General features: G+C 36.9%; 4 protein-coding genes and 1 long non-coding RNA gene across 9 annotated transcripts; 3 read left to right on the top strand and 2 right to left on the bottom strand.

Moving 5' to 3' along the window:
* Nucleotides 1-166: 166 nt before the first annotated feature.
* Nucleotides 167-2,513, top strand: LOC105975952 (CASP-like protein 3A1). Its single transcript, XM_013001215.2, has 3 exons — nucleotides 167-656; nucleotides 1,892-2,027; nucleotides 2,102-2,513. Exons 1-3 carry the CDS (start codon nucleotides 346-348, stop codon nucleotides 2,315-2,317), a joined length of 663 nt encoding a protein of 220 aa, XP_012856669.2. The 5' UTR covers nucleotides 167-345; the 3' UTR covers nucleotides 2,318-2,513.
* A 121-nt stretch (nucleotides 2,514-2,634) lies between these two features.
* On the bottom strand, nucleotides 2,635-10,301 carry LOC105975990 (increased DNA methylation 1). Of its 3 annotated transcripts, none has more exons than XM_088823098.1 (9): nucleotides 9,694-10,301; nucleotides 8,273-8,462; nucleotides 7,133-7,803; nucleotides 5,659-5,779; nucleotides 5,386-5,465; nucleotides 4,710-4,954; nucleotides 4,453-4,539; nucleotides 3,318-3,417; nucleotides 2,635-3,108 (listed from the first exon to the last, which is right to left on the bottom strand). In XM_088823098.1, exons 3-9 carry the CDS (start codon nucleotides 7,721-7,723, stop codon nucleotides 2,929-2,931), a joined length of 1,404 nt encoding a protein of 467 aa, XP_088679224.1. In that variant the 5' UTR covers nucleotides 7,724-7,803; nucleotides 8,273-8,462; nucleotides 9,694-10,301; the 3' UTR covers nucleotides 2,635-2,928. The 3 variants fall into 3 exon arrangements, with proteins under 3 accessions (XP_088679224.1, XP_088679222.1, XP_088679223.1); XM_088823096.1 differs by having other exon boundaries at nucleotides 8,219-8,462; XM_088823097.1 differs by lacking the exon at nucleotides 9,694-10,301 and adding an exon at nucleotides 8,832-8,927 and having other exon boundaries at nucleotides 8,219-8,462.
* Nucleotides 10,302-10,976: 675 nt separating this feature from the next.
* Nucleotides 10,977-16,231, top strand: EMB2083 (AAA-type ATPase family protein). 3 transcript variants are annotated; one of them, XR_016033502.1, is made up of 13 exons: nucleotides 10,977-12,668; nucleotides 12,895-13,067; nucleotides 13,186-13,287; nucleotides 13,379-13,543; nucleotides 13,626-13,766; nucleotides 14,122-14,280; nucleotides 14,474-14,559; nucleotides 14,860-14,938; nucleotides 15,156-15,278; nucleotides 15,468-15,524; nucleotides 15,609-15,836; nucleotides 15,947-16,024; nucleotides 16,078-16,231. XR_016033502.1 is itself a non-coding variant. In XM_013001024.2 (12 exons), the coding sequence occupies exons 1-11, from the start codon at nucleotides 11,318-11,320 to the stop codon at nucleotides 15,810-15,812; spliced, it is 2,640 nt and encodes an 879-aa protein (XP_012856478.2). In that variant the 5' UTR covers nucleotides 10,977-11,317; the 3' UTR covers nucleotides 15,813-15,836; nucleotides 15,940-16,231. The 3 variants fall into 3 exon arrangements, 2 of the variants coding, with proteins under 2 accessions (XP_012856478.2, XP_012856479.2); XM_013001024.2 differs by having other exon boundaries at nucleotides 15,940-16,231; XM_013001025.2 differs by having other exon boundaries at nucleotides 15,947-16,231.
* Nucleotides 16,232-16,781: 550 nt separating this feature from the next.
* On the bottom strand, nucleotides 16,782-20,587 carry LOC105975466 (putative disease resistance protein RGA1). The gene has a single exon (XM_088823100.1). It carries the CDS (start codon nucleotides 20,437-20,439, stop codon nucleotides 16,912-16,914), a length of 3,528 nt encoding a protein of 1,175 aa, XP_088679226.1. The 5' UTR covers nucleotides 20,440-20,587; the 3' UTR covers nucleotides 16,782-16,911.
* A 734-nt stretch (nucleotides 20,588-21,321) lies between these two features.
* LOC148768211 (uncharacterized) lies at nucleotides 21,322-22,044 on the top strand. Its single transcript, XR_016033500.1, has 2 exons — nucleotides 21,322-21,649; nucleotides 21,716-22,044. It is a non-coding gene; the product is annotated as an uncharacterized LOC148768211 (long non-coding RNA).
* The last annotated feature ends 4,597 nt before the right edge of the window (nucleotides 22,045-26,641 follow it).

Genomic DNA, 26,641 nt, shown 5'->3' on the forward strand with positions numbered 1-26,641 from the left:
AAATAGACAAAATTAGGATCTTGAATATTTGAATTTGTTAATGAGATAAATATAAAAAAAATGACGTGTAAATCTCTATATAGTCACGTGCAAACCAGGTGAGAGAGAAACAAACATCGATAATTTCACCGTACTATTAAATCACGGGGCTGCACTTTCCCCCATTAGACACTAGTCAATTCGCTTGACCCCCCCTTTGACCCCCCTCCCATTTCCCGCCACGTGTCCCTTTCCTCCATTTTTAAGCAACTCTTCTCTCGAAACCAAGAAACATAATTTACTACTCAGTGTTTCACCATTCCAATTTCCAACCAGAGAGAAATTAATAATCCAAAGAAAAAAAAGATGAAGAATGGGGCGGCGGCGGCGGAGGTGAGCATTGAGCTGCCGGAGACGAAGGTGCCGGCGGCGGCGGAGAGCGGCCCAATGAGCGGTCCGTTGGTTGGGGAAAGGGCGGAGAGAAGGAGGAGGAGGATGGGGGATGCAGTACATCATAAGAAAGGTGACGTCACGCATGCAGGCGTACGGATGATGTGCCTGTTGACCAGCGTGACGGCGGTGTCGGTGATGACGACGGCGAAGGAGGCTTCCACCATTTCTCTGTACGGATTCAGCATTCCTTTGTACTCCAACTGGTCTTTCTCTGATTCCTTTGAGTAAGTTCTCCGTTAAATTACTTTCTTGCCCTCGTTAATTTTCTTCATAAATTATCTACATCAGTGAATAACACTAAGATAATATGTTACTGCTGTTGAATTTTACATGTTTTTTTTTTTTTGAGATTGTTTATTTAATGCATGAAATACTGCCACATAGTAAGTATTAAATGATTACTCTCTCTGTTCCACAATAACTGTCTTTTTTTTGAAAATATTTTTGTTCTATATTATCTGTCACTTTTATATTTCCAATACTGCATTAAATGCAATTTTCCAGTTTTAACCTTATTAATGAAACTCTATTTATTAATTTTCTCTTATAAATCATTAAATATTAAAGGTTATTTTAATCATTTTTATATGATTTTTCTAAAATCAAGATATATTTATTGAGTTTCTTAATCTTTGTGAAAAGTGAAAAGTGACACTTATTTAGAAAGGGATGGAGTATTATTTTGCAAAAAGGTTTAATTGTAAAAAGAAACTGGATTAATTATTACAATTTTGAATTTACAGCATCAGTAATAAGCAGTATTTTAGAATATAAATTAGTTAATTTCATTTGTTGGTCTTCATTCTAAAAAACCCGTGATCCACGCCATCAGATAGGTTAATAAAAACAAGCACCCGTGAACATCAACTCATCTCTCTCTCTCTCTCTCTCTCTCTCTCTCTCTCTCTCTCTCTCTCTCTCTCTCTCTCTCTCTCTCTCTCTCTCTCTCTCTCTCTCTCTCTCTCTCTCTCTCTCTCTCTCTCTCTCTCTCTCTCTCTCTCTCTCTCTCTCTCTCTCTCTCTCTCTCTCTCTCTCTCTCTCTCTCTCTCTCTCTCTCTCTCTCTCTCTCTCTCTCTCTCTCTCTCTCTCTCTCTCTCTCTCTCTCTCTCTCTCTCTCTCTCTCTCTCTCTCTCTCTCTCTCTCTCTCTCTCTCTCTCTCTCTCTCTCTCTCTCTCTCTCTCTCTCTCTCTCTCTCTCTCTCTCTCTCTCTCTCTCTGTGTGTGTGTGTGTGTGTGTGTGTGTGTCACTAGGTCATGCACTCTCATATCACCTCTTTTAACCTACATTTAAGAAAAAACAATGCCAACAAAAATGGCAAGAGTGAAATAAAATGAACATATTATACAAGATCGATAAATAATATAATTAATTTAAAAATGATAAACGACGTATGCATTTTCGATGAAAAGCGCGTTAAGTTAACGCAAAACTTCTAATTGTGCCAACTATGCATCATCAGGTATCTGGTCGGAGTTTCGGCCGCTGTGGCGGTTCATTCGTTGCTTCAACTCCTTATCACCGTTTCCAGAATGTTCCGGAAGTCTCCCGTCGTTCCTTCTAGAAACCACGCTTGGCTCCTTTTTGCCGGAGATCAGGTAATACAACACCAGAAAAAATAAATTTGTCATTTTGAAATATCCAATTAATAGAACTGTTTCTTAATCTGCAGATATTTGCATATGCTATGATGAGTGCTGGATCGGCTGCTTCGGGCGTAACGAACCTAAATCGAACGGGTATCCATCATTCGGCACTACCCAATTTCTGCAAACCGTTGCACGTTTTTTGCAATCGTGTCGCTGTTTCGATTGCATTCACTTTCTTCAGCTGCTTCTTGCTGGCTGTATCTGTTGTTCTTGATGTTATTTGGCTGTCCAAGTACTAGGTTTTGATTTGTCCTATGTTGTTATTGTAAACCTAGTAATTTTGTCTTAATTATCTACCATTTCCAGATTAAGAAGTATGATTAAATGATGGAACCTAATTCACTAATTGCTACATTGTTGTTGCTACTTAATGATATATATTTAGATTTTGGGAGGGAAAATTTTAGTTTTCGTCCCAAGTTTGTACCAATTTCACATTTGGTCCCTACATTCACAAAAAAATACATTTAGGCCTTCATGTTTTAGAAATTCAACACTTTTGGTCCTTTTCCCGTCAATTCCGTTAGTACCTCTAACGGAATTAAGCATGTGTGCATCACTATCATAACTGACGTACTAATAGTAAATTGATGGAAATACAAAATTCTACAACTATTGTTAATGTAAATTAAGATGAGAGTTTGATTCTAACTTCAACTACTTATCTAATAACTAACCACCTAATTACATTAGGTTCTACCTAACCACAACCCCTAGTAAATATAATTTCCACCTATTTACAAAATCGATTTTGCAAAAATGCACTCTCTCAGAATAAAGGAGAATTCGTCGGTTCTTGATGAATTTATGATAAAAGAATATCGTCATTTCGGACCATTTTTTTTCCCGATTACACGAGAGGCTTCTTAAGCCATGTGGAGTTGGGAAGCAGCATCAAGTTGACTTTCCTTAGACTTATTTTATCATCCTCGTCCAAATGTTGAAAACCGAACTTGTTCGTCCATGTCTGGACTAACTCGGGGCTTGATGCAGGTAGTACTAGCTTCTCGACTTTTAACGCTTTAAGCATCTACATCCACAATAAAAACTCAAATTAATTGCAGAATAAATTACGTACAAGCTACGCAAATATAGGATCTATGCATCAGGGTTAGAAGACTTCTCAAACTCATTAATTAATCACAATTATTACCAAGCAAAAATAAATTAGCAACACGTGTTTTGTACCTAGTATCTTTCAAAATCTGTTCCAACGTGATTTTTTACGGAATAAATTACCTCTTCTATAGAAGAAAGAAGGAGTCGACACATGCCCCGTTTCTGGAATTTTCTGCAAGTAGCTACAAAAGGTAACTCTGCGACATCTCTCCCGTGTATTCTGCAAATTAACAGCTCATTAAGTTAGCAATTGTCTTCTAATTTTGAATAATAAAGCAAATATATTACGGAAACTTAGTGAGATATGAACAGCTCAACAACCCTCGCTAGTAGAACTTCACTAATTTAATACTCGATTGATTAATAATCTAGTGCAAGTAATAATTTTGGTCCACCCTGACTTGAGGACAACATGGTAAATTAATCGTTTGTTAGATTTATAAGATAATACATGCACGATAATTCATATAGACCTCACGAAATATATAAATTAATAAACTCCTTAGTACATAATCCATTTATGACTACACTTCATAAAAAAAATGATTCAATTACAAAAAAAAAAAAAAAAAAAATTCTAGTCGAAAAATCCATTTGATTTGAATCTCATTTGCGACTTTTCTTAACCTAGTAGGAGTTTTGGTGTTGTTCTCGTAACTAATAAATATTCTATTCAATGTCAATGCTGCTTAACGTTGTCTCAATAAGACTCTATAGGCTGTAATAAACTATCATATTAACGTTCACATTTATCAGTTTCAACCTACCTATTCGAGAATACACTCGTGTCATCCGATTTCCTGATTCGTTTTACTTATAGGAACAAAATCTCAGCTTCAACTTTACTGTGTTTTGGACTTATGCCATTCTTCTCCATTTATTTCAATTATTTATTTTTATTATAATTCTTAATGAGTTCTCTTTCTTTCTTATTTTTACAATGCAGCTTTATTTTTGCTATTATTGTTCTACAAAAATGAAATTCATATTTAATACGGCAGTATTTGATTTTGATCGATAAAATAATTCATTGTGTTTAACCACTCAAACACAAAATGTCCAACTGTGTGCTTAATAATTTAATCTTTCTTACTATTTGACAATCAAATCTAATCCAATTAAATACTTTTAAGAAAATGACCAAATTTTGCTAGTTTACCAAGAAAAACACAAATAAACAATTTAGACAAACGAGTGCGTTTACATTAATAATTTTTTTAATAATTCAAGCAAACCCATGGGGGGTATTGAATACCTGATTGATGCCACAGACACCATAACATCCTCTTTCTCCAATACAACAGTAAAAAATCCTTCAAAGTCCAGTCGAGGAAATTGTGATCTGCGAGAAGCATAACAAATCATTATATTCCGTTCGGTAAAATGTCGCAATCAAAATACCTACCGATGCTTCAACAATGTTACCAAAAAGAAGAAGAAAAGAATGGAAACATAGACATGAATGCAATTGCTCATTATCGTAAAAAGTGAACGTAAAACTATAAAAGTTACCCCCAGTTGTATATTGTTTGCGGTATCATATCTATTTTGGTTTTTGGATCCACCATTTGGAGAAAATAGTCTTCTATAATTGTGATGGCAACAGCTAATCTGGAGTTGCATTCGGCTTTTAAAGCAAGAAAGTCCATAGACGAATGTGCTTTAAAGTCGCCATTAATGCATTGTAGTAGTCTCCAAGAGATTCCATCACTGATGTCATTCATCAATCCAACGCGAGTTTGAAGACCTTTGTAGATCTGCGCAGACGAATAATTCAAATTATTGACAAAAATATTCACTCAATGTATTATCCTAAAACAGAAATCCATAATATCAAAGTTTCCAATAAATGAGATTCCGACGGGAGCATAAATATAAGTGGTTGCATACTTCTATCATCTTCTAACTTATGCATACTTTCGATTAACACATTCATACTCAAAAGGATTTAAATGAGGAACAAGTTTGAAAACATTTACTTGTAATTAATCACACAAACAAGAAACAGGAGGTCAACCGTCTAACACCCACATATACTTGTCCCAAAATTATTGCTCCGTTTGCTATAATATAAAGTCAAACTATTTAATCTTTGAAATAATTCAACACGTTTGTTCTTAAATTTTGACTTCAAATCTGTATAGTATTATTTAATCTATTAATAATTTAACTGATTCGAAAAAAATACCTTGTGACAGCTGACTCCACAGAACCACTTATGTAAGCTCCCCATCTTTGCATATTTCCCTTCAATGCACGTCTCATGATCTGTACAACAAGCATTAGCTAATCAGTATCATTCAGCAATCAATAGTCAACAGAAAATTCCACAGTTCTATGTTTCTCGTAAATTTATTAAATTAATGTAAATCAAACAAATCACAGCAGCCTGTTTTCAATGTAAACAATCGGTGTACGAAAATTGGACAAATAATCCACCACTAACAAAGATGCAACTTACAGCTGTGTTTGCACAGTGAGCATCTCAAAGTCCCAGCAGAAAATGAAGCAGTTTGATCACTGACCACATCCCAGCAAGTGAGACAGCGGCATTGTAGACAATACCAGTTTCCTTCAGGAATCTTCAGGACAGAAAATTAAATACGTCAGTTCAACTTTCGATGTACCTAAATTTGCAGACTCACTAAAAGGCTCACATAAAAGCAAGGAATGTGTGCCAATAAAAAGGATACTCGAAGATTTCTTTGCTCATAATTATGAGATTTCTGAATTCCACAAAAAAAGCTATACGAAGAATTTATTACGTATAAATGGTCAAATTAGTTGCCGACTTGGCGTAAAAGTGCAGTTGAGATACCAAAAGGAAATGTTCATCAGTTTAAAAGCAAAATGACAACTGTCAATGAGTTATGATTCATTGAGCAAATAAATTAAAATTACTCATAAAGTAAGAATTCGATCAAGCCCTTCCGCTATTAAAGTCTCTTTATATACTTTGGCATGGAGAAAAAAACTGGAAATTCCATATAAATCTAGTGGTAAAACTCTACTAACCAATGTCTGCATGCTATTTCATGTCTTAAGCAATAATTCATTTTGGTTTGCATGCAGCTGCATTTTGACGAAGAACCAACGTAAAATATGTTCATATAATTTTTTTTCCTATTTTGCACATGCCAATCTCTATAGCACATACATGAAAAATGAACGAGTCACGCTCATAACTACATTTATTTTTCATTAAATGGTTCCCTGAGAAAATTTGGCTTGCTATTTATCTGGGAAAGCATTTACTGAAATAGATATATTTATGTCTTACGACTTATGACGTATGAGCTTGAGCGGTTCATTTTTCTATTTTTTTTTCCTTTATTGATTCAGAGAACATTTAATTCTAGTCGTAAATGGTGATTTACAAAGAGATTTACACTTTCTAGAAACAAGTTCACGTGCGGAGTATCTACATATGTCTTCATTGAAACAGCCCTCTCATTAAGTTTGAAAATCTTGGGAGGTAAAATATATTTTTTAACTTTGATCTTTTAAAACCTTATAATTCTATAAACAGACAACAGGTTATGTAACTTTAAAAAAATAATAATAAATAGGTAACGTCAAAGAAACTAGTTTCTCATTTATGAGTTAATTTAGCTTAGTAGGAGAAGATTCATCCAAATTAGGAAGTGAAATTAATAGAAATTTAGTGCACTTTTCTTCTCCTAAGCTAAAATGAGATAAGAGACCACTTCATTTAAACCCGTCTAACTCGCTTGTAATAGCAAAATCACCCACGTGTAGGAATAGTAAGACAGACCATATCCTTGTTCAAGTAGGTATTTCGAGCTGCTTTCTACAGCAAGAATAAAATCAAGTATGGAAAGAAGATGTGGACTATCCATGTCAAACTGTAATACAAAAGTAACAATTAAAGGAAAGCGACTCGACCGAGATCATAGGTGTAAACAAATACAAACCTGCTCAGACAGGCATGCCTGATGAAATGCGGCTGGGCAATTATCGCACAGCACCAATTCACCTTCCATACCACATTTGCCACATATATCATCACCTTCATCAACCTGACTAAATTCACCAGGGGATTTTTTTTCCTTGTATTCTGCTGACCAGGCTTCAAGCTGACATAAGATTAATGACTTTCCATATTCCATGAAAAGACTCATGCAAGGCCATTTTGAATTTGAACCAGCATGTGCAGCAAAATCGGAGATTGAGAGCGTCTTGTTACAACATGTGCACAAGAGTCCATTTTTGGTTATTATACTTTGTTTCAAAACCGCGTTGTTTTCAGGGTTTTGAAACTGAATTACTTCATTCAGGGAAACAACCCCTGAATGAATTAACCAAGATAAAACTGTTCTGGCTCTAGTGGAAGGCCAATTCTTTTGCCGTGTTTGCTCTGGACAGCTCTCTGGCTTACTGGGTCGGCCTTTCGAGCTCACTCCTTTCCTTAAAGGTCGACGAACACTCGAGGAAACATCGTCGGTAGATGCGGATGTCGTCTTACTCACAAAGAAGGAAACCAAGAGCTCATCGTCGTTCATCATTATTTCTTACGGAATGCTCTAATAATACCCCTTTTATTTCCCGTGAGAAACTCAGTTTAAACACTGCTAATGCACTAATCCTGCAAAAAATCATCATTTTTTTAAATCCTCAAATTATGTTGGAAAAGTTAACTTTTGTAGACAAGAGGCACGTCACAGGTTCGTCTTTAAAAAGAAACCAAACTGACACACAATTGTTGTTTAAGTCATCAAGATAAAAAATTATACTCTCTGTAAAATTTTATGCTTTTGGATGAGGTAATTATTAACAGGGTATTGGAACAAAATAAAGATTTCAGAACCTCGAAATTAGGGTTAAACCTCACAATTTTGAAAATTAAGGAAAAAGTTGTATACATGCCACGAGAATAAGCAGCCCAGACACTTGAACTGAGACATCAAGGCACATAAATCACAAAAAGAAAGCACGAAACATGCACAACAAGAGAAATGGTAAAGTTAACACCCAAAACACATGAATGACAAAAGACTCACCTTACTTTCCTGTCCACAGCAGCGATTTTAGAATCCTCTAGAGGTGCTTGGAACCTTGGGACTGGATCACCGCCTCAGAGTTGTTATAAACTCTATTTTGAATTAGAATGGGGGGTTTTCCTAGACAAGAAACACCACGTAGGTCTGGAATTTAGGAAACCTTCAATCCACCACCAAATGGTCGACAGAGAAGAATGAATTCCCACTTTTCACAAACACCATGTAAATCAGCAACAATTCATCTCTGCACCAGTGAAGAAATATTCTTACTTTTCACACTGTGAAATGAGCAAAGAAAGAAAAAAAGATAATTTATGAATAATAAGTGCACATAATCCATGGAAAATAAAAGATTATTAGTTTAATCCTATCTGCACTTTCACTTACCTAAAACAAACAAAAAGCATTAAATTTACACAATTTTTTTTTTAAAAAAGAGAAATAATTGAATTATTACCCCCCGAAATCATAAGAACTAAGAAAGAGCTCATTCACTATTCAAATTCCCAACAAAGAAAAAGTGATGGTGGGAATTCACTAAATTGTTTAATTAAGCTCGTCAATCTAATAAAACTCCTTATACCAAAAAATACATGAATGACAAAAGACTCACCTTACCTTTTGTCCACGGCAACGATTTTAGAATTCTCTGAAGGTGCTTGAAACCTTAGGACTGTGCTATTGCCTCAGAATTGTTATAAATTCTATTTTGAGTTTGAATGGGGGTATTTCTAGATAAGAAACATGTAAGTCTAGAATTTATGAAATATTCAATCTACTACCAAATGGTTGACAGGGAAAATGAATCTATTTGGAAGGTCCAGATCTTTAGATAGCTTATTGGTTTATAGGTATTATTTATGATGAAAAGATGGATTAGAGAATCCGCAGGATGCTCAAAAGGAGAAAGAGGTGCGCTAACTGTGATTTTTTTTCGAGCTTTTTTTGCGCAAATATGTATCCCAAAATGACGGATTTTGAGATTTCTCAATAGGTGCCTAAATGCTGCGCCAGAGTTGCGCAAAGAAAGTGAAGCTTTCTCACAACTCCCAAATATTCAAGTATGTCAACTTTATACTCCTTGTCATCGATGTTCAAAAAATTTACCACTGGTTTTTCAACACTCGTATTTTTTTGAAGCATGTCACAAGCACGGCAATGCAAATGAAAACTGCAGCAATCACATTAGAAGTGCGCTAATTCACGTTATTTCAGAACAAAAACACACCGTCCAAGCATTAAATAAAAATTTCCATCCATGTAACCAACAACAACTCATAAATGGGCCAGGTAAGAAACATTCTTACTTTGACATACTGTCATACAAGTAATTAATGAACAATAATTACATAATTATCCATGGAAATGAAAAGCTTATGGCATTAATACTTTCTGTATTTACGCCTACCTAAACAAACAAAAAGCATCAAATTTACAGCATTAAAAAAAAAGAAGAGAAATGACTGAAATATTACCTCCAGAAATCCTCCAGATGGCTAAAACCAAGCGCCATCCCAGAATTCAAATTCACTTTGAACCCCATCAAAAAATTAACCCACTCCAATCTGCCAAACCCAACCCCCACCCCATAAGCTTCCACTATCACCCCAAAAAAGAGGGAAAAAAAGCCAATTTCTCGCCCCTCCCTCCACCCCCACCCCCACCCCCACCCCCACCCCCACACAAAGAACAAATAATGGTTGAATTCAGTGTATCCACACTTAAACCTCATTTCCTGGCGCGAAATTGCACCGTGGAAAAACAGAAGGTCGACGAGAATCATTGGTCCAACAGCTTTGGCAGATGAAATGCGGTTGGGTAATTTCGACGACGAATCCATTTATTTAATTCAGCCGATAGATTATGATTCCGGGGTGGGAATTGAGAAAAATAAGAGGAATGAAAAGTAGATTGAGAGATTATAAATTTGGATTCACTGTGAATTGTGATAATGGGATTGATTGCTGGATTGTGTTTCTAGGGTTTCTGCTTCAAATTCTCCAACTCAAAGAACTCAGTACAGAGCTAAACTAAACAATACTTAATTGTTTAATTACGTACATCTAAGCTCAAATCATGTTTCATATGAACATAGGTGGGTTAAATTAATATAAAATAAACATTTAAAATAAATAAATAAATGTATGATACTCATTTTAAATTGTGATTAATGAGGGGTATGATTACATGAAGTTAATTTAGAAATAAGACTTTATTTATAAGTTATTTGTTTTCAAATAGTTGTGAACTACGAAAACGGTGATAGAGGGAAATCGGGAAACAAATACTAGGAAACCGCATATTCAGAAAATAAGGATACGAGGACTTGGAGGAAATGTGTAAATATTAAAAATATATGAATAAATTTTTATTTATATATAAATTCTGTTTATATAATTTTTAAAACAAACATAGTCAAAGTAAAATTTACTATAAAGTATCAATTTACAATTGCTCGTTACATCATATAAATAATTTAGGAAACAATAAAGTTATTTGAAAATTTACTATTCTCACGTGTTTCTAACTTTTAAGAAATTTATAAAAGGACCCATAATGTATTTGACACGTGTCTTTGAATTTTTGACACGAAACATTTCCGAAACCGAGTATTAAAAAGTTGAAGTTTTCGTAGTATAGCTCGATAATGATTCACAAATATAAATTTTATAAATATTTTCCACGTCATAAAATAATAATATGTTATTTTATATGTAATTAATGATGAAAAGAATAGGCCCGATATAAATGGGCTTTTGCAGAAACAGGCCCAATAGAAATGGGCTTTTGCAGGGAGGGAGAAATTATTGTAAGCGTATGGCAAATGGGTTCCGCCATTTGGGCCATCACCGCCGATTAACCATATCCGTCTCCGCCGCGCACCGACGGCGACGCCGCTGTAGCCTCCATCTGTAACATCCACCCGTCCTCTAAAAAAACACGTACACAAAATTGCTCCATTTTATCTTCCTCAATACGAATTTCGTCTCCATCATCGGAATTAACGGTGGTAGATAAAAATGTATGAATTCTGAACTTTCCGACCGACGTATATTTTTTTCTACCCCCATGCCATTAGCTTAGCCTAAGCCAATTTCCATGGCCGGCAATTGCATTCTCAATTCTCCATTCTCACCCGCACCTCCTCCTCCTCTCCTATTCCGCCCTAATTTCCCAAAACCCAAAACCCTTGCCCGAATTTCATGCAATTTGACTGAAACCCCAGAAACTATCACCACAAATGAAGAAGAAGAAAAAGAAGAAGAATCAAAACTCAGGAAGACTCCATTGGATTTAGTCAAACTCTCTGTAACACTAACTGTCATTTCAGCCTCACTCCCGCAACCCTCTTTAGCTGCGGCGAAAGTTTCCGAAAAGAAGCGTTTGGGGAAAAGGACTGAAGCTCTAACCCCTGAGGAGCTAGAGAAGTGGACGAAAGGGCTTCCTGTTGTATCCCACAGACTTGGTTATAGTGAAATATTGGATATGAAAAGGGAAAACAAGATTAAGCACATTGTTAAGCCGCCGAATGCGGGGTTAAAGCAGCGGCCGGAGGTAGTTTTGGTGGTTTTGGAGGATAATAAGGTTGTTAGGACAGTGCTGCCTTCGGTCGAGAGTGATCCGAAGTTTTGGCAAGAGTGGGATGAGTTGAAAATCGATGGTCTCTGTATGACTGCTTACAGTCCATCTGTGAAAAACCCTGATATTCCGAAGCCTTATCTCGGGTTCTTGTCCAAAATCCCGTTATGGATGTTTTCGTTGCTAAAGACCAAGCCTCAGTCGAAGAAGGCATTGGAGTTAAAGAGGGTGAGAGAGGAGTTCAAGAGGAGGAGGAACGACGAGATGGCTAAGATGAAGGAGGATAGGGAGACGATGGAGAATGCCATAAAAGCGCAGAAGAAAATGGAGGAGAAGCAAAAGAGGAGGGAAATGAAAAAGTTGAAGTACGAAGAGTCAATACGGCAAGCGCGTAGGAGCTCAGACAGCATGGCGATAGTGTGGGAGAGATTAGCTAGTGATTCGAATGTCTCCACTGCACTTGGGTTCGTCTTCTTCTATATATTTTACCGAACTGTTGTGCTCAACTATAGAAAGCAGAAGAAGGATTATGATGATAGGTTGAAAATAGAAAAAGCGGAGGCTGACGAGAAGAAGAAGATGAGGGATCTTGAAAAGGAAATGGCGGGGATTGAGGATGGTGATGAAGAGGGGGAGGAAGGAGGAAAAGGGGAAGATAATCCTTACATGAAAACAGCACAGCAGTTTATGAAGTCGGGGGCTCGTGTGAGGCGGGCCCAACGTAAGAAGCTTCCGCAGTTTTTGGAAAGGGGTGTCGATGTGAAGTTCACGGATGTTGCAGGGCTTGGGAAAATCCGACTTGAGCTTGAGGAGGTTGTGAAGTTTTTTACACATGGGGAAATGTATCGAAGGCGTGGAGTTAAAATACCAGGTCAGATACCGTGATTGACAAACTTAGATGTTACTATTTATCTTGTCTTACGGTAACTATTTTCCTACATACATATGAAATCAGTTAACGGCTGAACTCCCAATGTGTTAGTTTATGCTAGTTGGTTTAGAGGCCAGCTTAGAAACATTAACTTTAAGTACATGTTTTCTTGGAATATGATTCGTCCTTCTCGTTTTGTGACCTAATTTTGGGTCGGAATCATCAGGTGGTATACTTCTTTGTGGGCCCCCCGGTGTGGGTAAAACATTATTAGCAAAAGCTGTGGCTGGTGAGGCAGGTGTTAACTTCTTCTCCATTTCTGCATCTCAGTTCGTCGAAATATATGTTGGTGTCGGTGCTTCTCGTGTTCGAGCACTTTACCAAGATGCAAGGGAAAATGTGAGTCTTTCTCTTCCTTTATTCGATTATGATAATTCAAATGACGTTAACTTCTAACATCTGTTTAAGTTATTGATGGAAATGGCAATAAGATCCGAGTTTTATGTGACTAATGCAGGCTCCATCTGTTGTTTTCATTGATGAACTGGATGCTGTTGGTAGAGAACGTGGTTTAATTAAGGGGTCCGGTGGACAAGAGCGTGATGCTACTTTAAATCAGGTTTCTTGCGCATATTGTATTTCTTTTAGTTTCCAATTGATAAATGATGTACGGGTCGTTACTAATACGCAACACCATAACTATGCTCCAGCTTCTTGTGTGCCTCGATGGGTTTGAAGGCAGAGGTGAAGTCATTACCATTGCCTCAACTAATAGACCAGACATTTTGGATCCAGCACTTGTCAGACCTGGGAGGTTCGATCGGAAAATATATATTCCCAAGCCTGGAGTTATAGGCCGCGTTGAGATTCTGAAGGTTTGCTGTCTGTGTAAATTTATTCTTATATATAATCATTTGTTTAAATATAATTTGTTATGGTTTCTTTTTCTGGTGTTAGGTTCATGCTCGAAAGAAACCAATGGCCCCGGATGTGGATTATATGGCTGTTGCTAGTATGACCGACGGAATGGTCGGTGCTGAGCTGGCAAACATCATAGAAGTTGCTGCCATAAATATGATGCGTGATAGCAGAACTGAGGTATGCACTTTGAATTGCTGAAAACATTGAATGGTGTGGAAAAATTCTACAAATGATTGATTAGGAGAAATAAACTGGAATAATATAAGATTTGTATAAGAGCGGGTCCATGGTCATTTAACATGGAAATGCAAGTACTTGGTTTTCTATTTTAAAACGTTTGTTCTTCTAGTCACTGGTCAAATCTACTTGTTGCTACCAAAGCATGTTTCGTATGAATAATTAGTGTCGAGATGTTATTCGGGTATGTCACACGAGTATAAATACAGCCCTCAAACAAAAAATGGCACATATGTGGGTTACATTTTTCGAGAGTATTAATAGCTTTACCTATTAATAATTGTCCTTGTGGCAGATTACTACTGATGACTTGTTACAAGCTGCACAAATAGAAGAAAGAGGAATGCTAGATAGAAAAGACAGAAGCCCTGAGATGTGGAAGCAAGTAGCTATAAATGAAGCAGCTATGGCTGTAGTTGCTGTCAACTTTCCGGATCTCCGAAATATTGAGTTTGTATGTTTAGTACTTGCTACGTTTCGTTACTTCTTAAACTGTCATGCATATTATATACATTAAAAGCGCTGCAATGGTTTGATCTTTAGAATTTCACTAATCTTACTGCATATATACGGAGGATACAAATTTGGCACAGTTCTCTCGTACAAATTTGACTTAAGGTTTTGCATTCTCTGTATTTTTATTTCAGTTGACAATTTCTCCAAGAGCTGGAAGGGAAATGGGTTATGTACGACTGAAAATGGACAACATGAAATTTAAGGAAGGAATGTTGAGGTATCCTTTCTCCCACCCTTTATCGGCAATTTTGTAATTTTTCTTCTACATATTTTTTATTTCTTTCCCATACAATTGAAATTTTGAGAGTGAATATAGAGTTTTACTAAAAAAGTTTATTAGTTTATCTTTCTTGTATGTGTCTTGATTTGTACTATTTTAATTAAAATTTACTAATAGTCACCTAATTTTATATAATACTCCTAAAAGAATAATTCAAGGGATGTTTATAAGTTTAACATGCGTTTTCTCATATGTATTTAGATGCATGTGCTAAACCTTAGCATTTTATATTTGCAGCCGACAATCTCTGTTGGATCACATTACAGTCCAACTCGCACCACGTGCAGCTGACGAACTTTTCTATGGCGAACATCAGGTAACGAGACCCTATATTTTGTTTTCCATACTTGAATTTGCAAATTATTCCGTGATTTCTTGGAATAGGTTTTGCAGAATAGGGGTGTAAATCTTCAGTTCTGTACTAAGCTGGAATATAATTAACCTGACAATGCCTTCACCTATCGAACTTATATTTTAGATGGTTTTACTATTTCTTTGATTTATTTTTTATTTTTATTTTTATTTTGTTTCAGCTGAGTACTATCTGGGCAGAGACAGCAGATAATGCTCGTTCAGCTGCACGGACCTTAGTTCTTGGCGGCCTTTCTGAGAAGCATTACGGCTTGAACAACTTCTGGACTGCAAATAGGATAAATGTAATTTTCCTTCTATATCTTGAAATTCTTGCAAAAAAAGAAAAAAAAAAATCATTGACTTACGAAAAATTATGCATTCATCACATCTCGTACCAAAAACATAAAAAAATGCTCAATTTTCATAATTTTTATTGTAATAATATATCCCTGCACGTGGCTAATGCTTGAGATGCAAAATTTTGATTTCAGGATATTGATTCAGAGGCACTGCGGATCCTCGACATCTGTTACGAACGTGCTAAATCGGTACGTCATAAAGACATTATTACCCCTTAAAACAATACTAATGGACAAAATACTAAGGTTTTGTTCCGGACTTTCTTCACACAGATTCTTGAGCAAAACCGAGGACTTATGGATGCCGTTGTCGACAATCTTATTGAGAAGAAGAGTTTAACCAAACAAGAATTCTTTAACTTGGTTGAGTTACATGGATCTATTCAATCTATGCCACCTAGTATACTTGATATCAGGTCAGCAAAATTATTACAGCTGCAAAATATTATTGCTGACGTGGAAGCATCTCACCGTTGAAGTGTATCCGCATGCTTCTATAAGGTATCGCGTTTTAATTTGTAAATGTATACATTACTGGATTTCATCGATTAAGGTTCTAGAAGTATATGATTAAATATTTGATATTGTTCGTCTTTCTTTCTAGCTTTCAGGCACGAAGAAAATTTTGCTATATTATGGTCGTAAAAGATAGAGACGCGCTTCTTATTGGTTCATTTGATTTCTCTTTGGTTAATTTCTAATCGTTGAGAACAGAAATCGAGCTCGAATTCGCCCATTAAAGCCGGAAAGACGCGTGTTCGGGTACATAGAAGGTTTAAGAGTTTATTTTTTGTTGTATATTATATTAATCTAGTCTTGACAGAAAAATGCTAAGCTTATTTAATTGTATGATTAAATATTTCATTTTTGTGAAACTCAAACTTGTTTTGTGGCTTCGTTATTGCTGTATTAATATAAGTACAAAATAAGGAGTGTCTAGCAAATTTGCCCGGTGTATTGGAAAATAATAAATATATTATATATAGAGGTGCAAAGAAGCATAAAATTTCAAGTTGATTGTGTTTCATTAAAAAAAAATAAAAAAAATGATGTGGCCACGTAGGACAATTCTCAGACCAAGTCAAACACCACGACCTTCTTCAACTACCAATAACCGCCGTGCTCCACCACTTTTGTTGCCGGTTACTTCCAGTATTTGAAAATCCCTCCTCCCACTATATATATCTATGGTGATATAAACAAACCTCTTCAGAATCGAAAATAAATTCACATGTTTTTAATGGCTTCTTTTACAAGTTTTTGCTTTGCCACTTTATTCATACTGGCCATCACAACTTCTTCTCCAGCAGCCACCGCGGCGGAGGAGTTCAAGGTTGGCGGCGACGAGGGTTGGCATCAACCGTGAGATTCCACGTCGGAGATTCTCTTCGTAAGTAATGTATATGTAGGTTAATTTAGTAATATATATTAGGGTTAGGATTAGGCTGAAATAGTAGAGTGTTGTTTTTATAATTCATTATCCAACTCTATTGATGATACATATGAAAAAAACAAGGAATTAATTAATGGCAATGATATTAATTGAATTAATGAAAGATGAATAGCAAAAAACTGATTAATAATCTCGAAGGTTGAGGAGAAGGTGTGGATTGTGGCGGGAAATGGATTTCCAGGGTTGACCCTCCTTGTCCCCGTAGACTTGTTCCAGCTGTGTTGAACCAGCAATATTCAACACCTCCAATGACAACAACACTTTTCGCAGGAGGCGTTGTGGCAGCTCCGTCAATCCTTCGCACAAAACGATGTCCAACTTCGTCAGGCAAGGCATTATTGAATATTCTTCTTCTTCAGCAGTAATGTCCTCCCACTTGTTCCACTTTGTACAGCACCAAAATGTCAGATGCTTTAACTTGGGAAAGCCACCATCAATAATAATATTAGTACCCGACGAACACGAAGATGTTGTTGTTGTTGTTGCTATTCCCAGGAATTCCCGTCCAACATATTCCAATTCATATAAACCTTCAATCGAAAGAGTCTTCAGTAGCGGTAGTTTACCCAGCGGCGGCAGCGACACAAGGAATTTACAATTGTCCAGCTCAATAGATGTGAGTTGGTTGAGGGGGGACGTGATCCATCGTGGAAGTTGAGAGCCTTCATACTCCTTAATAATCAGCTCTCGGAGGTTTGGATATGGTTTCAGAGCATCTACTACCAGTTTGGAACCATAAATACTCAACACCTTCAATGATGATGAAACCTTTCGCATGAGGCGTTGCGGCAGCTCCGTCAATCTGCTGCAGAAACGGATCTCCAACTCCGTCAGGCAAGGCATTATTGAGATAGCAACATTATCTTCTTCTTCCACCGTAATGTCTTCCCACTTCTTCCAGTTATTACATCCTCTAAATGTCAGTTTCTTCAACTTGGGGAAGCCACCAGCAATAGTACCCATCGATGAATATGTTGTTGTTGCTATTCCCAGGAATTCCCGTCCAACATATTCCAATTTAGGTAAATTATAAATCTCAAGAGTCTCCAGTAGCGGTAGTTTACCCAGCGGCGGAAGCAACGAAAGACATTCACACGAGTGGAGCTCAATAGATGTGAGTTGGTTGAGGGGGGACGTGATCCATCCCGGAAGTCGGGAGCATGTATAGCCCCTGATACTCAGTTGTTGGAGGTTTGGATGTGGGTGAAGAGCATCTAGTACTTCATTCCAAACCGATGTTGACGACAATGATGAAGAAGTATCTTTCACTTGTTTGCCACGGCCATCCATTGCTGTTGTTGATCCAGAGAAATATATTATCAGTTCTTGAATGTGCATCTTTTTCCCCAACTCCGCCTCACGAGCATCCTCCACTGAATAACCACAACTGCTTGTTTCAATTGACAACTCCACTTTACCGCTAAGTCGGTTAAAATTCTTCAACCACCCCACCTTATTCCCATCACAAGGAACGACTTTATTCAATGTGACTAGACTCGTTAATTGGGATATTCCTTGTGGATATTGCTTCAGAGAAGGAGTACCTTCATTATACAAATGTTTGAGCTTCTTCATCTTGTGGATCCCTTGTGGAAGTCCACACAGACGATGACACCAATTTACATCCAAACTTTCTAATTTACTCAAATTGCATAGGCTCTCCGGCAACTCTCTCACTTGTCTATTTGAGCTCAAATCCAAGTGTATCAACTGACTCAAATTCCCAATCTCCACCGGAATTGCTTCTAGACTGCACCGCTCAACCCAAAGAAATTGCAAGTTATACAACTTACAAATGGACTTCAGATCATCACCAACAATGTTATTAACACTCAAGTTCAACCACCTCAAGTGAATCAATTTTTCTATTTCATTCGGAATGGCTTGCAAGTCACACCAACTTAAATCAAGCAACCTCACACTTGTCATGCAATCACAAACATGTGGATCAGGAACTTCTTTGCACTGAAATAAGCTACGATATTTTTCGACTCGTGAAACTAACAAAGGGCTGCAGTCTTTGCAAGTTGTGTTCTTCATTCTTGATCCCACATTATTCCTCAGGAATTCAGCGAAATCATGTACAATGTCATGCATCATAAACGATTCTATCTTTTTATCGCCATCTTTCTCAAAGTCTTGAAACAGAGAACGCATTGCTAAATTATCAAAGTACCCTCTCCCTCTAACTTTCCAGTCATCAGTATTAGATCCTAGGTAACCCATTGCCATCCATTTTGTTATTAGCTCATCCACATCAATTCTGGTATCTTTAGGAAAGACGGCACAATACGAGAAGCAACGCTTCAATGTTGGGGACAACTCGTTGTAACTCAGAAGCAAATGACGGAAGAGCTCGTCTTCTACTTCCTCCAACTTCCATATTTCACTATTCAACACGCTCTCCCACTCTTCCAATGTATTCTTGAAACGCAAAACACTTGCCAAAGTCTTTATTGCAAGTGGCAATCCCTTGCACTTGTTGGCTATCTCCTTACCCGTGTTCTCAAATTCTTCACATTCATCCTTGTTCTTACCACAAAGGGCAATCCGACGTAACAATGACCAACAATCTCCATCATTTAGAACTCCTAAACGATGGATCATCCGATCATTCTTAATAGACTCTCCCATCATCATTATTGCAACCTTTTCGTTTCTAGTTGTCACCAAAACTTTGCTACCCGTTCCACCACTTTTGAGAGTGTTTTTCAGGGGTTTCCACTTGGTATCGTCTTGTGTCCAAACATCATCCATAACAAGAAGAAACTTTTTCCCTGAAATAGACTCTTTTAGACGTTGCAGTAGCATTTCCAATTGGTTGGTCTTTGGGGGTTCATCCAACTTTTCCACACTTGCCACAATCCCTTTCGCAATCTCAACCTCGTTAAAGGGATCGGAAACAGATATCCAAATTCTTAACTCAAAATAATTCTCAACTCGACTATCATTATAAGCTAGTTGAGCAAGAGTTGTCTTCCCAAGGCCACCCACACCCACTACAGATACAACGCGGATGCCTCCTATTAACCCTTCTTCGCTACTACCACCTTCACCCACAAGTTTGCTTACCAGAGCTTCTCTCTCTAAGTCTCGGCCATAAACTTCCTCTTTGTCGATGATAGAAGTAGTTTGACCTCGCCAAGATTCACGATCAGATGGTTGTGACGTGATCTCATCAAAATGAAACCGATCTTTCTCCGCCAAAATCAGATCAAGCCGTTGTTTCACTTGTTTTATCTTCAAGGCAATTCCACGACGTGCAGAAACTTTCTTGAAACATAAACACGAGCAAGGGATGCAAAAGCGTACCGTGCACTTATTAGGAGGAACAACATCAGCATCAGCAGCAGCAACATCATCAGACGATTGTTCGATCTGAAACTTGAGAATGGAGTAGTTCCATTCGTCCAACACGTCATCCATTTCGTATGTCGTGTTTTCGAGCCTCGTCAGCCAATCTTTGATGCTCTTTTCCTTATAACCCTTCTTCTCCGCATCATCCAACACGTTTCTGACTGTGTTCAGATCAATGGAAAGTTTGAGAACCTCCTTCTTAACTCCTCTCACCAAATTTACTTCGTCTCGGATCTTCTCTTCCACGAGAGCTGCAATGCGCTCCAACACAACGGAAACGATAGCATCCGCCATTATCGCTCGCTAGCTAACACTACTTGTGTCTCAGATTGCACTATGTGATTGGTAATAAGATTGAGTGGAGATGTAGCTAATAGTTTGTCAATTATATTCCATTTTCTGCTTTTGCTTTAGCATAAAGTGAAAGTTCCACTCTTACTCAAAAAAAGAAAGAAAAAAAAGTGAAAGTTCCACAGCTGTAGGTGGGACAATTGGTATCACATTTATTTTACAAGTAATCAAACTTCTAACGTCCATTAGTCTTGATATTTCTTTTGTTTTATTCTAGATATTTCATTAACTACAAATATTTATATTGTCCCAAAATTAATTTATAACTTACATAACCCAAAATTGTGAAAAACTAAAGTATTAATAAACAAGTGCCCTAAATAGATTTAAAAAAAACAAAAAATTAAATACGGATAAAAAATAGAATAAACAATACTTTGATATTATTTTATTTCAACTGAAATGAAGTATATATTAGCACTTACCACCGCTGTGTAATCTCGAATTGCCAAAAGAAAACCCTCTTTTAAAAATAGGGGTAATGGCAAATAGGCCCATGACAAGGGTACTTAATTAAAAGAGGGACATCCAATTTTTTTGTCTTTCAAATAAATCCAGCCCATTCAAACTTATTTGCAAATAAGGAAAATTCTTTTATATATACCAAAATTACCCCCAATTCATTGAAACCCAATTCAACTCCAATTTCATGATTTACACCCCACTTTAGCCCAATCTTTATATATAAAAGAAAGGTTTTCCCCGAAACCCTAAATCCATTTTTGTAAAATATTTGTTGATCTAAGGGTATTTTTGTCCTTTTTGTTTTGGAAAATATATTTATGTTTTGTTTTTCTCTCTAGCCGTTTTCCACATTTTCCCACTTTCTGTAAATCGTGGGAGAAGAAAAAACTGCCCACTTGACTTCAATTTTGTACGCATAAACTACACGATCAACTTTTTCTTTAATTTATTATTTTTCCTTTTATTCATTCTACACGATCCTTTTATCAGTTCTTATCTCTCGCCTGAAATTATCAAAAGATTAGAAATGTTGTCTTTGTTATTTCATTTAGAAGAAATCTTCGCTCTATTGCAGTTTTGGCACAATTTTCGTAGCCCTTTGTTTGTGGTTTTTTTCTTCATCGGTGTGTTGTGGTTTGGGTTCAGATGAAGATGAAAGATTTCAAAGAACTTGAAGAATCAAAAGGAGGTAAGTTTGTAATCTCCAGATTTTTTTGTAATCAATTGTCTGATTTTGTGAGTTTTTCTGCACAAGGCAAAATTTGTGAAATTTTTGGGTAGAATTACAGGGGGAAGTGTTGTCGGCAGATACTTCCATTGGCAAAATCGCCGTCGCTTTACAATTTTATTTTGGAAATTTGTATCTGATCCCTGAAAATCAATAAATTAAATTAAACGGTAGCAATATATATTTTTCCAGTTGTTGCTTTCTATGATACGGTCTCATTTTTTAGTAGTCTCTGTTTTCATGCTTCTTACCTCGATAAGATTTCAATTGCTATTTCATTGATTCATTTTCCATGCAATTAATGTGCAGATTAGGGAGGATTGTTCTTTATATACCAAATTTGGACAGCTATCAAGGTGCTAATTGCTCTATTTTGTTTATTGCAATGGCAGTCTAATGTGCAGATATAAATTATTTGTGTCAGATTCAGTTTTTCGTTACTGTTGCGTGAAGTGTTGCAACAGTTCGTGAAACAGTTTGTAAAAACAGAAATAAACGAGACACAAATTTAATGTGGTTCGGATACAACTGTACCCTACATCCACTGGGACCTGCAAATAAAATTTACTAATTTTTAGTTTTACGAATACAATAATAGGACTTAATCAAAATACAAAGACTCCCTCTTTGTTGACGCCGTTCTTGTATACTACGCTGAATTATAAATCTTCAATTTGCAGCACGTCCCTTGCTCCGCACGGTTGAACTCCCTTCAACGCTGAATCCCTCAGTCGGCGGATCGATCTCCTCCCGAGATCCGTTTAAGCCCCTCTCCCGAAGAACCGATCTTCTTTTTATATAGAAGAAGCAAACTTGTGATACTCCTTGAATCTTGATGTCTTCACCACAAAGCCTTGAAGCCGATATATTTTCTATGAAAATCACGTATCACGATGGAACAATCAAAACGAGAGGAAAAATATTTTTTGTGAAAAACTTCTCTCGATAAAATAGACGTTCCTAGAGCAGCAATCAAAAGAGCAGAAAAATATAATTTTCTCTCCAAAAAGGCGTGAACAACAAAACGTTGATACTCCTGTAATTATATTCCTGAATAGAAGAGCCCTACAAAATTGGAGCCCATTAGGTTAGTGAGAATCTTACGTGAGGAAACAAAATTATGTAGTAAGGAAAGTCTTTGTCCAAGAAATTCCTTGCTAACATATGACTTATATAATTAAATAAATTAATGACAAAATAAGAGTTTAAAGCATTAAGGAAACTTCCCTAGCTTTAGATAGCGTTTTTCACACGTGTTGAAAAACCAAAATTAGAATCCTCTCGGATTCTAACAATCTCCCCCTTTGTCATCTATTTATTATAATCAAGTCCTCCCCCTTCGTCAAATACCTGAAAATAAAACAATTAGATGATAGACGTAAGCAATAAAACTCAGGATCATCCTCAGTATTAAAGGAACAGCTCATCATCATCTCTTTCAGCAACGAGAGTGACATCAACTGCTGCAATAGTAAGTGCCACAGTTTCAGCAACTGTTCCAGCAGTAGTGGCTTCGGCAGGTGGTTCACAACAAAGTTAACTCCCCCTGCATGTGTATCTCCCCCTGTGAATGATCCTTAGGCAGCTCCTCTTGCAAATGCATTCATTCTTCCCCTTTGCTTACTTGGCTTGGTAGGCTTGGAGATCGGTGGAACGCGACGTGGTAAATCATCCACGTGATAAGAGACTCAACAAATAACGTCGGCATTATAGCTCCTCCTTTTATATTCTTGTGAAGACCTAAACCAATTAATGACAATAAACATCTCCATAGAATTTCACTTGGTGTTGTGGACTTAGAATCCCACGAGATTCTAACACTCTCCCCCTTTGGCATTGATTGGTCAGAACATTTACTCCCCCTAAATATATGATAACTGCATGAACAAGGGTTAGCAAATTCAGAATAACATCTGCACATATAAACTGTTGCAACAGTTTATCAAACAGTTCAGCATATAGTGTAAACCGTAAATAAACCATAGTTCCATAATAAAAGCAGATAATTCGTTCAGATAAGCACGAGATAAAAGGATATGCAGTAGCAGAAACAACTTCTCTGCACAATGCTTATTAGTTGTCCTATATTTCTGCCCAGCAACTGTCTCATGCACTGTTTCAACAGTTGTCTGAACTCCCCCTGCACTGTTCCAGCAACTGTCTGATGCACTGTCGCAACAGTTGTGGAACTCCCCCTGTGTTCATGCCATCGTTACTGTTCTTTTCTCCCCCTTTCTGGGCAATCACCATGCAAAGATAACTCAACATGGACTAACGATCTTGATGAGTCAAGCAAGCTGTTCAAACACTTAACAAAAAGATCAAAACGAAGAGAGAATCTTGGAACTAAGTGAGAAGAATCACTATACATAACGTGCACAGAAAATCACAAACTCACAAACTCAATACCACACGATAATTGCAATGCATAAATCAAAGGATGGTGATATCAAATCCAACATTAAATAGCAAAGACTACAGACTTTGCCAAACTTCATAAGAAACGTGGAAATGTGAGGAGTAAGCCCAATCGATCCGGTTGCAACAAAAAATAAAATTTAACCGGCACATAAACAAAAATCCCGTCTCTCTCTCTCTCTCTCTCTCTTTTTTTTTTTTTTTTTTTTTTTTTTTTTTTTTATTAAATAATGCCTAATGCAGTACAAAAAGTAAACATGAGAAATAGACATGAGTGAAGAGACATATGTGAATAGGATACTGCATGGACAAACAAAATATATGGGATTTATCTTCACATTCACGATAAGCGCAATCCCCAAAAATCCGACTGCCAATGCAACCAACAAACTTAATAATCCCAAGTCAAACACAAAGATGCTCTTATTAGGTAGCGTACACACACGTCTAATGGTAGCTTTTTCCCATGAAAAACAGAGCAATTAAAAAGGAACGAGATTATGCTGGTCGTGCAATGTGTAGTCCCCTGGGCTTTCTAATTGAGCTTTGTAGTAAGTGTTCGGTCAAGTGGTTTACTGGCTCGACTCAACTAGGCTTCGAACTATTCACTGACCATATATATAATTTATATTGGCCGTGCAATGTGTAGTCCCCTGGGCTTTCTAATTGAGCCTTGTAGCGAGCTTTCGGCCACGTGATTTACTGACTCGACTCAAAAAGGCTTCGAACTATTCACTGACCAAATGGTTGTAGATATACATATTAGTAACAGTAGTTCAAGAGTAGCTTTCACTCATTAAAAGAGGCAGCTTTTCCCTATAAAAACATCCAACCATGACAAGACTATTCAGAGAAATAAATAAGTTGGAGCCTTTTAAGTAATCATTTTGGGAATTGGTGAAGTTCTACCCCACAAAATTTAGAAATACACGTTGTATCAAATTCACATTTGTCTCAATATGCAGTATGCTTAATGCAGATCCTATATGAGATGCAAAACATATGAAGTGTCCTACCACTAAAAGTTGCAAGTCTGGACACACAAACTGTTGCAACAGTTCATGCAACTGCATCAGATTAAACAACATAAATTCCCAGCGATTTTCGCAAGGAATCAAATCTCTGTGCATCAAGGGTTTTTGCAAAAGCATCAGTTAATTCATTCTCCGTTGCAGCATAATCAATTGAGACAACCCCCTTTTCGACCAAGCCCCTTATGAAACAATGACAGATATCAGTAAGCTTAGTTCTCGAATGCTGAATTGGATTCATAAACTTATTTTTCGCATTCAAATTATCACAATTCAGATTACCAAGTTTTTTATTCCCAAAACTAGCTTTGTCACCAGAACTGTTGGAACAGTTAGTACTATCATCACATGAGTTTAAAGAAGTAATGGCAGATAAACAATTAAGATCAGACTTCTTTACCCAGATTTTTTGTTGAGTTTTATTCACTAAATCAACCTTTTTCTTGGGTTTTTGAGACGACACAGAAGTGTGATCAATTTTAGCGGAAAGTGGTGAGCGGGCCATTATTCTTTTAACTAATTTCAAGTACTTAAAACACCTAGGTCGTATATGACCAGGAGCATGACAAAAATGACAGGTAGGGACAAAACGTTTTCTTTGAGATGACTGAGTTGATGCAACTGTCGCAACAGTTTGTGAAACAGTGGATTGTTTAACAAAATTGATTTTTCTTTTTGGATCTTCTTTCTGTTTCAATGCATCATTAGATAGCTGATTACCCCCTATACCTATACGACAGTAGTTCGGCTGATTTTTGTTCAAAATTTCATTCAAAGTTACTCTACCAGTATTAAACTTAGAAATAACATCTTGGGTTTGAGCAAATTTAGCCTGCAAGCTATCTATTTCTCTACTAGAAGAAATAACATTTTGTTCAAGAGTAGAAATTCTTACCTTTAACACTTTATTTTCCTCTATGAGAACATGCTTATCATTTTCAAGGCGCTTATTTACCTCAGATACTTCAAGCCACTTCCGGTACATTTTTTCATATACATCTTTCACCTCTTCGAGGGTTGGCTCTTCATCATCACTACTGCTCTCAGATTCACCTGCAAAATTAAATGATGAAGTCAGACTATTGTCCTTATTTAAAGATAATTCATCATACCTGAAATCTGTCGGACAGACTGTTGCAACAGTTCGTCCCTCGGTTCTGCTCATCGAAGTAGTACCACTGAATGCCATAAATTTAGTGGTTTGATCTCCTTTGCTGTTCTCATCCTCATCACTGTCCTCTTTATCACTCCAAACAGTGGTGAGTGACATCTTGTTTTTCTTCAAAGTGTTCGCACACTCGGCCTGAATATGTCCAAAACCCCCACACTCTCGACATTGCTTTCTCCTAGACTTTGCATCACCAAAATAACCATTATTAGAAAACTTTTTAAAGTTGTTAGGGTTAACAGACTTACCTGATTGAGAGGAATTTTCTCTATTTTCAATTTTTTGACGCAGGCTTTCGAGGTTATTTGACATAATTGCTAAGGATTCTTCAACATC

The sequence above is a fragment of the Erythranthe guttata genome, chromosome 9 (genome assembly GCF_056151865.1).
Source record: "Erythranthe guttata isolate IM_541 chromosome 9, IM_541, whole genome shotgun sequence".
Taxonomy (NCBI): Eukaryota; Viridiplantae; Streptophyta; class Magnoliopsida; order Lamiales; family Phrymaceae; genus Erythranthe; species Erythranthe guttata.